The sequence below is a fragment of the Clytia hemisphaerica genome, unplaced genomic scaffold (genome assembly GCF_902728285.1).
Source record: "Clytia hemisphaerica strain Z4C2 unplaced genomic scaffold, Clytia hemisphaerica genome assembly, whole genome shotgun sequence".
Taxonomy (NCBI): domain Eukaryota; kingdom Metazoa; phylum Cnidaria; class Hydrozoa; order Leptothecata; family Clytiidae; genus Clytia; species Clytia hemisphaerica.
The window spans coordinates 1,320,432-1,333,492 of NW_027103994.1; the positions used below are offsets into that span (position 1 = coordinate 1,320,432).

The following is a 13,061-nucleotide window of genomic DNA, read 5'->3' on the forward strand; positions in this document are numbered from 1 at the left end:
AGCTAAAGTAAAAATATTTTTGGTAAGTAGGCAAGTGACGTCAAAACAAAATTGCTTCAAAGATGATTAAGTGAGTAGAGTGCAAAGATATATGAATTGGATATAATAGGTTAGGGCAGGGCAATCCGATGATTAAGTGAAGTGAAAAAGAGGCCTGACGTCTGGATTTGATTTAAAAAAACTAAATTTGGATGGATGGAAAAGTTTCATCTCGCGTATTATTCAGCTTTTGATTATTATGTTAGTTAAAATAATTTTCGTAGCACCTTTCTAGGCTTCTGCTTAGCCTGGTTAACCAGTTTTTACAAGGCCAAGATACGACTGACAGCAATATAGCGTTATCGGCGCTTTAATAATTTTTGTAATGTACGAAATTTTAAGTTTGTCTTGAACATTCAGTCACAACTTACCGTCAAATTTTACTAAGTGACTGAATAAATCTGGCTTGGATTTCTAGTTTCTAGGTAGCTTCTGCGCATCCTCTAACGAAAAAAGTCTCTTATATAGGAAGTATATCTATAGACGTTGAAATCACATTTCCAAACTATGGTCAAAAATTTTATGGTCATATTTCAAAGAGGTCTCGAGAAATCGTTAAAGTTTGCAAATCTCCGTTTTGGGGGCCATTATTAGAAAAAAAAGCTACCTATCTTTAAGTTTAAGCGATCGAAAAATATTGTCGAAGTTGAAAATTTAATAAAAGAACTTTCGAGAAATAAAGTAGAGACGTTGAAGTGAAGTTTTGCATGCCGCAAAAATTTTTGTAAAACTTTTTTTGACCGATGTCTTCGGGGGGGGGGGGGAGGGGGCACATACATACATACATACTGTATATGACCGAATTTAAGTATATTTCCAACGATTTCAAACTTTTTATTATACGATGGCAACTCGATGGAAAGTTATGACCAAAATTAAAACACTGCACACTTTTTTGACTCAGACTTCATTAGATCAATCACAGGCAAATTTTTTTGGGCCAGAGGTAGAAAGTAGAAAGGTAGAAAGGTAGAGAAAATCCATTAAAAAGAAATTGGGTCTCTACTAAAGTCTATTCACGATAAGTGTGCACTCTTTTTTCATTTACCTATAACTTTTGAGGGAATTCTTCAGGAATTCTTCAAGGAATCCTTAATCATAGAACGTCATCACTGTGAAAAAAATTCTCAAAAATAATAATTCAGTCAAAAGATATCAAACAAAGTTATAAGCTGATTGACGTCTAAAAACGCTGTTTTCTGCAGTTTTTTGCTGTTTTTTGGGGTCAATCACTTATTAACTTTGTATCATAACTTTATATTGAATAAATATTTTAATGAAATTTTTTTCACAGTGATAATCTCCTAAGACCAAAGAATCTTTCCAGTGAAAATGAAAGTTATAGGATTTTTCTACAAGATCTTCATTTTTGTCTTCTTCATTTTCATCTTCATTTTTAGAATTGTTTTAAAGATTTTTTTATTTCAAATTGTTCCACTCACTAATATCTTTCCAATGATACCAAATTTATAAAGATTGAAGAATTCCTTCAAAAGTTATAGGTAAAAGAAAAAGGGTGCACACTTATCGTGAATAGACTTTAAAAGGGTTCCAAAATTACGAAAATCGAAAATCGACTCCTACAAAGGATCATACTGTCATAAATTCTTGAAATTTGGACTAAAATTTGAAAATTTTGGGGAAATAGTCTCTCAAGGGTAGCGAAAGCGTCTAAATTTAGTCTCACTAAGTGTTGATTTTCAAACTTTGGTTCGTACATACTTGTCATCTCGCAAAGCTAGTACCCCCAGGCATGGCTAGCTAGCATTTACGCTCACGAAAGGGTTGTATTACGTCCATCATCAGTAAAACTAAAAAGTGGTACAAGTGGCTCTGGGTACGAGTTTGGGGCAACGAATGTAGACGTCCATTTGTGATACAAAAACCAAATTGATTTTTTTTTCGAGTTCATATTTTTTGTTACAAATAAATAAATCTATACAGCATAAATGAAGTAGTTGTAGTTAACGACCGAGAAACATGAAATTGAAATATTTTCGAGCTCTTCTTCTTGGGAGATCAGGTGTCTTATTTGGGGCCTATTTGTTTCACTTACTACAAATGCTGTAGATGCTATCTGCTAAAAGTGCTTGAAATTCCATGAAAACTTTGAAAATGATAGCAAATATTGTAAGTTTTGTTGTCTGCCTTGATGATCCCTGGTTGTGCTTTAAATCTTAAAAAGTAACTTTCAATCAATTGTTTATTCACGGCTGTGTGACCACTATTCCGCCATTATGAAAATAACTGCTATTTTGATTTCAGATATAGACCCGTGTGTGGAGCAAGCTACAGTTTCAGCTCTTCACCTCTAACTTTATTGGCTTAAAATTGGCAATCTGGCTAAGAAAACATCCAGAAAACATCATCCAGTCTGATTTCAGATGCAATTGCTTGCAGAAGGTTGAGGTTTTTACTATTTTTACTGATAGGGAGTTTGCAAATTTATTTACAAAAAGTGCTTAAAATTTGGACAGAAAAAAATTGAAATGAGTGCAGTTGTAGTAAATGCAGTAAAAATAGCGATGAAACAAATAGGCCCTTGATTACCAAGCGTTATCGAGAAGCTATCATCAATATACTTGCAAGTACTGCAAAACTGACTCCAACCCAGGCTAGTGCATATGACCATCCATAATCCAGGCTAGAGTCTGAAACTTCTGCAGTATAAACAGCCGCTGATACGATCCCAAATAAACCTCCCATGACGAAAACAGAAGCTGGTACTAAATATCTTATCTTCGGCGAAACCATTTTCCCAACAGTTAGTACAAGAGCTAAGAATACAGCAACCGCTGCTAGGATACTTAAACTCTGTGTTGCTCGTAATGCGTGTGGTACATCTTGTATTGCGATACATTCATTGATATCGCACCATTTCCATAAACCTAAATGGTTTGATGCGTCGCCCTTTTCCCAGTGCGTACCAACGAGAGCTGCTAAGTAAAGAGCGAACGATGCTAAACCAGCGATGAAAGACATGATAGCCAGCAACGGGATGGCAGGGCGTCCTGAAAGAAAGATAATTGTTATTTTTTTGATCAAGTCAAGGTTATACAAAGACAGAAGCGGCGTTATCCGACCCTCCGCGTAAAGGCACAGCAGTGTTGGCACTGTCAGCATATTTTTCCGCTGCAGAATCGCCATACCACAAAAGCAAATTCAATGTATTGACTCGAGTCGGGCGAGCAATAAAGGTTTATAATTACTTTAAACTTTTTTCTACTAATGAAGAAAGAAAGATTTGACCATAAGAGGTATTAATTATATGTGGTTTTTTCTTACACATGCGCACAATAGAAAGTCAGGTAGTTCGATTTTAGCCTGGAATCGTTGATTGATAATTGCGCCCATAGGCGCAAAAGTCAAATTTTTTCGACCAGTTGTGTTTTAAAGGCCCATTGCGCTGCGCAAACCTTTTTGGTGAGAACTAATTCATGCAAGGAGCACAAATCGTAAAACAATTTGATTTTGAAAAGAACTTTCTTTGGCAAGTAAACGTCAATCTTTAATTTTAACAAGGCAGCAATTTTGTAATGCGAAGATAAAGTTTGGAGAATTTTGTAAAAACTCGCCGCAATAAGTTCCCTTAAGTGGACATTGTTTATTTTTGTCGGAATCAGCAAACAATCTGAGATATCCTTCGTTTTTTATAACAGAGCCTTGAATTTTTCGGGTAATTCAAGATATTGAGCCTTAAAAATAGTGTTTTTCAGCCAGAAACAGCTATTTGCTCCACTTTTTGCACTTTTTGAAGTAAAATATCTCGAGTTAGGTACAAAAATCACCTATTCTTGCAATATATCTCTACTCTTAATTTTTTGAGAGCTTTCCAAAAATATACAACAGCTCTTTTGTCAAGCTAAAATTTTCATTAAATTTTGACCCTAAGATTTTGGCCTGAGACCGTCATATTTGTCCGAAAAACACACCGAAGTGTCCGAAAAAAAATTGCTGCATCGCTGCATTGAAGTGAGAAATTTGAACAAAAAAAGATTTTCGAATGTTTTCGAAAAGTGACGTTTAAGATCAAGATATTTGAAAACACAGGCAAAATGTCCACGATTAATAAAACTTTTATCATTAACGTGGCTCGGAGCACTCATCTCTCTATAAGGTAAAACTCGGTATACCTTATTACACGAATATTACTAGCCAAGTATTCAACAGCCTTGAAATTTGGACGATATCTGAAATTAACACGAATTTTTCTGCTTTTTCAAGGAAACACCGGCTGGTTTTAATTAAGAGGGGGGGGGTTGAAATTTTTCAATTCGTGTTAATAAAATGACTTTAGTTATATTTGTGTAATAAGGTAAAAATGTAACGGTACCTTGCGTGGTAGTTTGCCGGTTCGGTGTGCTTGTTGTAGTTCTTTTCTTTTGAGTTGGTTTTGGATCTGCAATTGTCATTGGTGAGCCATTGGCGTTTTGATCTTTGGAAAGTGCACTTCCTAATGGTTTCACATTGGCAGGAAAGTTACCCATCATATTCCCTAGGGAAAAGTTCTCTATATTAGTTAAGTGAGTGCTTACTGGAATATTGAATGAAGAATAAACTCATCCATGATTTTAAGGCCGAATTTTTAGCAAAGAGGCCTCTTGAATACTACTCTGTACGCAATTGTCTGTTTGATAAAAAATTTGCCGTATGGAGACCTCTGCCATGAAGTATGATTTATAGATAGCAGCACTTCTTTTTGACGTCACTTAGTTAAGACGTGTTCTGCATCGCTTTCAAAAAAATGGTGGAAACTCAAAAAATCATCGAAATTCGCTAAATATGATAAAAATCGCGACAAAAACACCCAAGACCCACCGATTGAAGCAGCAAACACAACTGCAACATGCACCCTTGTTACGTGTATTGATGTAGCCTATCTCCATCCCAGCACGCGATTTTTTGATCACTCTGTTGGTATCCAGCCAAAGTTCATTTTACAAATCTCGATATTTTTGAGTCCATCAGTAAAATCAAAAAGATTATGCCAGTGACTCTGGCTACGAGATGATGATGAAGATCAAAATCGACTCAAATGCCGTAGCTGTCAACGTATGGTAAATTACGAGTGCACACAATTGCCACTTTACCAACTGTAAATCTTCGCTAACACTTATAATAATCAATACGTATGTCACAATTGTGTGCGAATAACGAGATCCTTAAGAAGTAAAATCGGAGAAAACAAGTACCATATGATGCAAGAACAGATTGCTAAGAAAGACAACGAAATCAAAAAACTCAAAAAAGAACTGACCAAAAACCGCAAAGTCATCAACAACGACATCGAAACTATGGCGCGCCAAAGCGGAAATAAATACTATCTTTCATTTTGCGACACTATCTTCCATTTCGCGACACTATCTTTCATTTCGCGGCACTATCTTTCATTTCGCGGCACTATCTTTCATTTCGCGGCACTATCTTTCATTTCGCGGCACTATCTTTCAGTTCGCGAAACTATCTTTCAGTTGGCGACACTATCTTTCAGTTGGCGACACTATCTTTCAGTTCGCGACACTATTTTCCCAAAAAAACATTATCTTAATTGAAACAATACTATCTTTTTTTACGTGATACTATCTTTATTATGGAAGCTGAGAAGTGCCATCGAGAAAAAAATATTTAATTTTAGAAAAAAAATATTTAATTTTAGAAAAAAAATATTTAAGTTTAGAAAAAAAATATTTAATTTTAGAAAAAAATATTTAAGTTTAGTAAAAAAAATTAAATTTAGAAAAAATATCAATTTAGTTTCGAGAAAAAATAAGTTCATTTTCACTTCAGAAAAAAATTTTTTTAAGAAAAAAAGTTTTTTGTTTCTTTGGAGAGAAAAAAGAGAAAACCTTTTTGCCTGATTCCGTGCATGCTTACACCAAAAGTCCCACCGTCTGAAAAAAAATTGAAAAAAAAGAAAACTTTTTCGATCTGATTCCTCCCTGGCGGCACACTTACTTACTTACAACTTTCGTTTTCATACTTCCTCCTGGATTTGTCTTTGGATTTGACTTTTGTTATTCAGACAAGATTATTTTTAGTTAGTCACTTTCACCGTGACTAAACTCTCTAAATAATATGGTTTTCTTCACTTAGCTCGAAAATAGATCTTGTAATTCGACGTTTATAAAACACTAATTTCGGTTAATAAAGGTGTAAAAAATTTGGATTTGAAATTGGAAAAATTGAGTAAAAGTTTTTGGTCGGGAATAAAAAAATCGGGTAAAAAAAGTTTTGGTCCAGGTGATGAAATGTCGGGACTAAATTTTGTTGGGGAAAAATTTCGTCACCCCTTCAAAATTTTCGTCACTTTCCGCTGACATTTTTTTCCCATAATAACAACGTAGGTAAAAAATTTTCTGATTATCATAAATAGGTAGGTAACGGTTGCGTTAGATTTCGGTAACAAAAATTAATGTACATAACAAACCGCGAAAAGCGCTAAAATTAAAACCCGCGAGAAGTAGTTCCAATAAGGTATGTTTTAAGGTTTTATTTTTTATAAAGTAAAATTAAATGTTTTGTTTCTAAATTTAAATTTATTTTCTAAAATCAAATATTTTTCTCTGAATTCAAATTTATTTTTCTAAAATTAAATATTCTTTTATTCTAAAATTAATTCTTTTTTTCTGAAATTAAATATTTTTTTGTCGATGGCACTTCTCGGCTTCCGTAAAAAAGATAGTATCCCGTAAAAAAGATAGTATTGTTTCAATTAAGATAATGTTTTTTTGGAAAGATAGTATCGTTTTAATAAAGATAGTGTCGCGAAATGAAAGATAGTGTCGCGAAATAAAAGATAGTGTCGCGAAATGAAAGATAGTGTCGCGAAATGAAAGATATTGTCGCGAAATGAGAGATAGTATTTATTTCCGCTTTGGCGCGCCATATCGAAACAATCCTAACACTAAAGATGACCGACTTAGAAGCCAAAACAAGGAAAATGATAAAAGAAGAGATACAACAGACAAAAGATTTTATGAAAGAGTCATCCCGTAAAACCTACGCTGATATAGCCAAAGCACACAAGGAAAATCTTAAATCTGTTGTCGCGGAACAAAAAGAAGAGGAGAGGAGAGAAAACGAGACATCAAATCAAGAAAAAAAAACATAATTCATGGACTCCCTAAACAAGTTGAAGAAACGAAAGAAGAAGATCAAGAACAAAAAGGAAATTGAGGATCTGCTCAAAGATATCGGCATCCGCGACATCCGCGACATCAAACCAACGCATCAACATCGTATTGGGTTCGAACATGAAAATGGGCCGAGGAAAAATCGTCCGATAAAGGTGACCTTGCAAAGTGAAGAAGAAAAAGAAAGAATCATGAGCAACCTTAAAGCCTTAAAAAAGTTGAAGTGGCTTGGAAATCATCTAAGCATCACTGATGATTTCACCATCAATGAAAGAAGAAAAATCAAAGAGATGTGCGAAAAAGCTAAGAAATGGAACTCCGAATGTAATGGTGATTTCATTTGGCGTGTGAGAGGAAGTCCCAGACAGATAACCTTCGCTTGATAAAAACAAACAAAAACTTTGCCAACCAAAAGCTGTCAATATCTAGCCTCAGTAGCAGCGACGATGAGCTGCCAACAAAACATTAGTTTTTTTTAATTGTAAAGTAGCGTTGACTTTTATTAGCCTTTGTTGCTACCTTTTCGTCAACATGAAATAAACTATTACTTACTTACTTACTTCTGCCATCGTCTCTCCTCTCTCACCAACACTCCATTGCTGCGGTCGGTTTGAGAAATCTCAAACCAGAAAAGACAATGACAACATACCCTCTACGATATTTAATTTGGAAATTAGTCGTAGATACCGAGTTGTCTTTGTACAGACAACTTCAATACATGCTACTGTATTAAGCAGGTTTAATGAATAAGAGAGTACAACAATAACAACAGTAACACTCTGAATATCTTAACTAGCATATGGCATGTGGCGTGTGGCGTGTACCTGGAGAGTAAGTAAATAGCTACAAAATTTCAGTTATTCGACTAAAGATGTGAATTTTCTTGAAAGATTTCAGCATAAGGAATTTAAGCATTACGTCACTTAAACAGAGGAGTTATGATATTACCTGCTGGTAGATATTTAGCGACGACATAGGTACGTCCAGATTTGGATTTTGCAATTCCAGCTCCGATTTGTTTACTTGCAACCCAGACAATCTAAAGAAGATTTTTCCGGAATAATTAAACAAATAAATTTTTAAAAAGTTGTTTTTCCTTTGTTTAAAACTGTGTATGTACAGTGTGTTCCAAAAAAGCGGACAGATGTTTATATCAAGTAAAATCCTCATAATCTATGCCAACTTTTATGACTCTTATACTTAATATTTCATTCTCAAAAACCTTTTTAATCATCTTGGGAATTGAATATCTATTGATTGAAAGAATTGATGATTACTCCATAGAAAAATTTGTACACTTTTTTTCGGGGCATATTGTAAATGATAGGAGAGTTTTTAATGAGAGAGTTTTGATAACAAGATTGTATGCAGTAATAATGAAGATTTAACGATAGTAGTATTCAAACCTGAGTGAAGTGACCTGTTTTTGAGTTGAATCCACCTTGCTTATTGAAATTGTAATCTTTAATTTCGTCATACCACATGGTTGTCGCGCCTTCACCAGTCAAATCTTTCCCTGTAAATGACACGTAAAAGGATGCTTGTTAACCATAAGATCGAGTACTAAAGTTTGCCACCGCAGCCGAAGGCTCCCCTTTCGAGAGCTATCTACCATCTACCAGAGGGTGGGGGCGGACGCCAATCTTTTTCCTCAGATTGCTTCACTAACTATCGATCATTCTCTTAATTGCTGAGCATTGAAGCAGTGAGGCATTTTGGAGGCTATCTTAGAATCTTTGTTATGACTTGGCCAGGGATAGAAGCCACGACATTGTGCACCGTAGCCGAATGCTCTATAAGAACCTTTAGCATCTAGGACGGCAACTTTGAAAATGTAAGGCAGAATTGAACAAAATAGAAAGCCCTTATGGATTGATATCTGGATTGCAACTATAGATTCTATTCTTTTCACATCAATCTCTCATGAGAATAGTGACTTATAATAGGGTAATTAGTCGACGTTTTCAAATCTCAAAGCAAATTGAAAATTCTTTTTTGACCTCGTATTTTGGACGATAACGATAAAGGAAGAGTACAATAGTTTTAAATGACATGAATCCCTCGAAAATTATAACGTCATTTATCACAAAAACTTGACTACATTTCAAATTTGTCCATGTCATATTAAATCATAGAGGTATAAAGAAAACAGGAGTTGAATGTGTCGGTAATTGGTCTTTTGATTTCTTTTATAAAATGTATCAAAAGAAATTCTAAGCTCGCCCGATGAAATAAGACTTTTTAGTAGAACTCGAGTTTGCTCTGAACATTCTAATAATCAGTATTGAAGATTCTAGCCTTTTAATATACGAAAATTAGATAAAACTTCGTCCACGAAACAAATTTATGTTCCATTTCGCTATCCGTTCAATTTTATTTTGAAAAGATATTTTCTCAAGCCAGAAAATGAAAAGTTCTTTATAAGCACACACGATTTCAGACTCAATTTGTAGACATAAAGTCGCTGGAGAATTTTGGAGGAAAGTATCAAGCAATAGAGTTCACCTGAAAGAAAACATTGATCGAAAAATCTTATCATTTGATGAAGGATTGCCAAGTTTACAGGCCTTTTTTTAGTCCAAATATTTTCTTACACTGATGTCAGAAACAATGAATCTCGTCTCATCTAATTTCTAAAGCTTAAATGAGCCAATAAGATTTAACCTATGGATAAAAGAGCTCATTAAAAATGCACGATATATGAGATTATGAGCATGCATACATCGTAACTTTTTTAATCGTAGGGCGAGCTTGGTTACAATAGCATACTTCTCCTGTCTTTCTTTATACCTCCATGATTAAATCTAGATAAAAGATTCGCCATTTGATTTTAAGATTTACCTCACGTCCTAGTTCAAGTCGCCGTTCTAGATGCTAAAGGTCTCTTATCTTTGCACTACGGCCGCTAAAACTCGTGTAAAATAGCCATTTTACGAGCCTTGGTTATCAAAAATTTTAATACTGACTTCTTGATGCAAAAGCACTAAAAGAAGAAAAAAACTTTTGAAAACTCAAATATTCTTCCAAGTTACAATTTGCTTTATGATGAAAAAGTGCAAAAAAAAAAACGAGATTTTGAAAGGCATTACCTCCGGCCATGGCGATATTTTCTCCTTCCTCCACATTTTGTTCATGCTTCAACTGATCAATTTTGGCCAAATGTTGCGCCCACTTTGTAGCTTTCCTTTCCAATGTGTCGGAATGGTGGTGCACCGTTTTTCGCTTCTCAATGGTGGTGCAGTAATCGTCTTGAAATGACATTGCTATAGAGTGGTAATGGTTCAACGCAAAGTGAATTTCCCAGCCTGATGTCCGAATACAGAAATTAATCCTAACAACACATGCATGAGATGAGATTCAATGCTGACCTTTATTTTGGACCAAACCATATCCACAATCTTGATTTTTTCAAAGCCATTGCAGTGTTAAAAATTAAAGTTTAACGGCGCTGCATCTTCAAAACTATAAATTCAAGGAAAGTAGATCTAGCGCTCTCGGTACATTTACAACGCTATTGACAAAAGCAGCCGGAGAGACGACCCTTTTACCGATGTGTCCTAGGAGTATGTTTCAGTAGCTAGAAATTTTGATCTGTTCTGATAAGATCTGTGTAAATTAGTTAGCTAGAAATAATGATGTGTTCTGACGAGATAGGGGTATAATCAAGATCAAACGTGTGTTTGTTGTCTAGGTAACCCTAGAAAGTTTCAGAACACATCTTTTAAGGAGACAGGGGTATAATCAAGAGAAAAGCGCCGGTTTCTTCTGTATTGAGAAGTGCACTTTCAAAAAACAAACTCCGATCAAAGATTTTGCTTGACCGGGATTGAGAAACTTTGTCCAGGGTACATAAAGGTCAGTGTGCTCAAGTTTACATGAGTTAAATGACGTCAAAATACAATCGACCAGCGCAATAGCTTCAGAAATATAACTTAATTGCCCTAGGTATCACCAACCAAATCCATTATGCTGCAATAGTTGCTTGATGTATTTGGTGTAAAGACCTCAAATCCTTTGGTAAAAGAGGCCCCCCTCCAGCGGACTTTCAATTCACGCAATCACGCAAATTTTTTTCCCAAATTCACGCATTCACGCAATGTTTTTTCGCAATTCACGCAATTTTTGTTCACGCAAGGCTTTCCAATTCACGCATTCACGCAGTTTTTCTTTAATTTTCACACATTCACGCAAGTGAAAAAGCCCATTCACGCATTCACGCAAACCGCTGGGGGGGGGCGTAAAACAATTGTTTGTTTCAGAACTTCTTATCTCCTAATTTTTATTCATATATTATTGGCGAAATGGAATGAAGATGCTACTACCAAATTTGAAATATGTTGATGTCAATTTGAACTAATTGCACCAAGAGAAAAAATAAAGCAAGACATAAGCTATCAAAAGAAGAAATTTAATAGAAAATATACCAACCACTTACTTGTACTTGTAGTTTTAACAGAGCTGATGAGATAAGAGAGAAATGAAAATGATCTTTGCTGATAAAAAAACCTGCATCAAAAAGGATAAGATTAGGTTTAGAATGACTCGCTAATTAACCTTTTATCAAGTATTCATCAAGGCTGTGATTACTCTATACAATACCAAAGTCGCGTCATTAATTGTAATGAAATCATGGAGGTATAAAGAAAAAAGGAGTTGAATCTGTCGGGACTGCTGAGATTTTTATTATGTCATTGATTGTACTGAAATGCACACCTCAAGAAAAAGAACATTCTTTTTTATAAGAAGCAGTAAATTTTTGCTCTTTACCCATTTTTACAACTTTGACCCCCTAATTTGCTTGAAACTGAGTAATTCCAGGCGAATTTGAGTCTTGTTCTTATAAAATAAAAAGAGATATTTTCGCCGTTTTGTTAATATTTTTGTCCATTTTCCTGTTTTTGAGTTTTTTTTTTGAGTTTGTTCATGAACATATAAACAACTGGACGTCATATCTTCTATTGTGTCTTTGAAGTGAGCTTCGTTGCCGCCTGTATTTCAAATTTGGTATAAAAAATCCGACAATATTCCGTCACAATTTTAATTCTTTGAATTACTTAGCTAAAAGGATTGACAGAGCTTTAACATTACTCGTAATTCAGAAAAGAATTAGTCTAAAATTTTTCATAGGTTTGCAATGTATTTCATCAACATTTTTCAACACTGAAATGCAAAATTTCAACTGCGTGTATACTCCACGAATAATTTTTGAAAAAATAGTATGCCAAAGTTGATGGCCCGTGTCATGAGAATATCATAATAGACGATATCGGCTTTCCGAATTCTCCCCGAATGATTACCCATGATGCATTGCGCAAAAAAATTCACGGACAATATTGACTTACTGAAGGCTTTAGTTGAAGTTTTGACGTTGTTAGCAAGGTATTCCAAAGAGGCATATCAAAATTTATTGTTTTATTTTATGTTTTTAACGAGGCGGCAACGAAGCTAACAGTGCTTTCTACAAATATACAAAGTAGATGTCCAGTCATGTTCATGGTTTAATCTTTTAAAAAAAGTATATCAGAGGAGACCTTTCTTTGGGAAAAAGTCACCCAAAAAAACACCAAGGATGGCATCATGATTAGGTTGAATAAAATATCTTCAAATAAAAACGACGGTTTCGCACAAAGCTGGTTACAAAGGGTACTCAAAATTTTGATGACGGAGATAAAACCCTTCCATATAAGGGATAACAACAATAGAAACTCTCTCCCGTCCATTGATTTTGAGTGTCCTCTACAAACACCATAAAAAGTTCGATGGTAACTAACCTTGTAAAATGCTTTCTATAGAAAAACTAATGAAAATCAAGCAGTAATACATCACTTGCTAGTCATGACAATATTCATCATATTTAAACCGATTATAAGCTTTCAAACCAGTCAATCT

The 13,061-nt window shown here is 34.7% G+C and overlaps 1 protein-coding gene across 1 annotated transcript; it reads right to left on the reverse strand.

Moving 5' to 3' along the window:
- Positions 1–2,464: 2,464 nt before the first annotated feature.
- Positions 2,465–10,367, reverse strand: LOC136811266 (uncharacterized). Its single transcript, XM_067067881.1, has 5 exons — positions 10,262–10,367; positions 8,579–8,688; positions 8,121–8,211; positions 4,373–4,534; positions 2,465–3,050 (listed from the first exon to the last, which is right to left on the reverse strand). Exons 1-5 carry the CDS (start codon positions 10,269–10,271, stop codon positions 2,596–2,598), a joined length of 828 nt encoding a protein of 275 aa, XP_066923982.1. The 5' UTR covers positions 10,272–10,367; the 3' UTR covers positions 2,465–2,595.
- Positions 10,368–13,061: the final 2,694 nt, after the last annotated feature.

Excerpts from the sequence above, each read along its gene's own strand:
- LOC136811266 (XM_067067881.1), bottom strand. Across the intron at positions 8,212-8,578 it reads AAACAGGTCACTTCACTCAG|ATTGTCTGGGTTGCAAGTAA; the intron begins GTTTGAATACTA and ends AATCTTCTTTAG. Across the intron at positions 3,051-4,372 it reads CCGGCAAACTACCACGCAAG|GACGCCCTGCCATCCCGTTG; the intron begins GTACCGTTACAT and ends TCTTTCTTTCAG.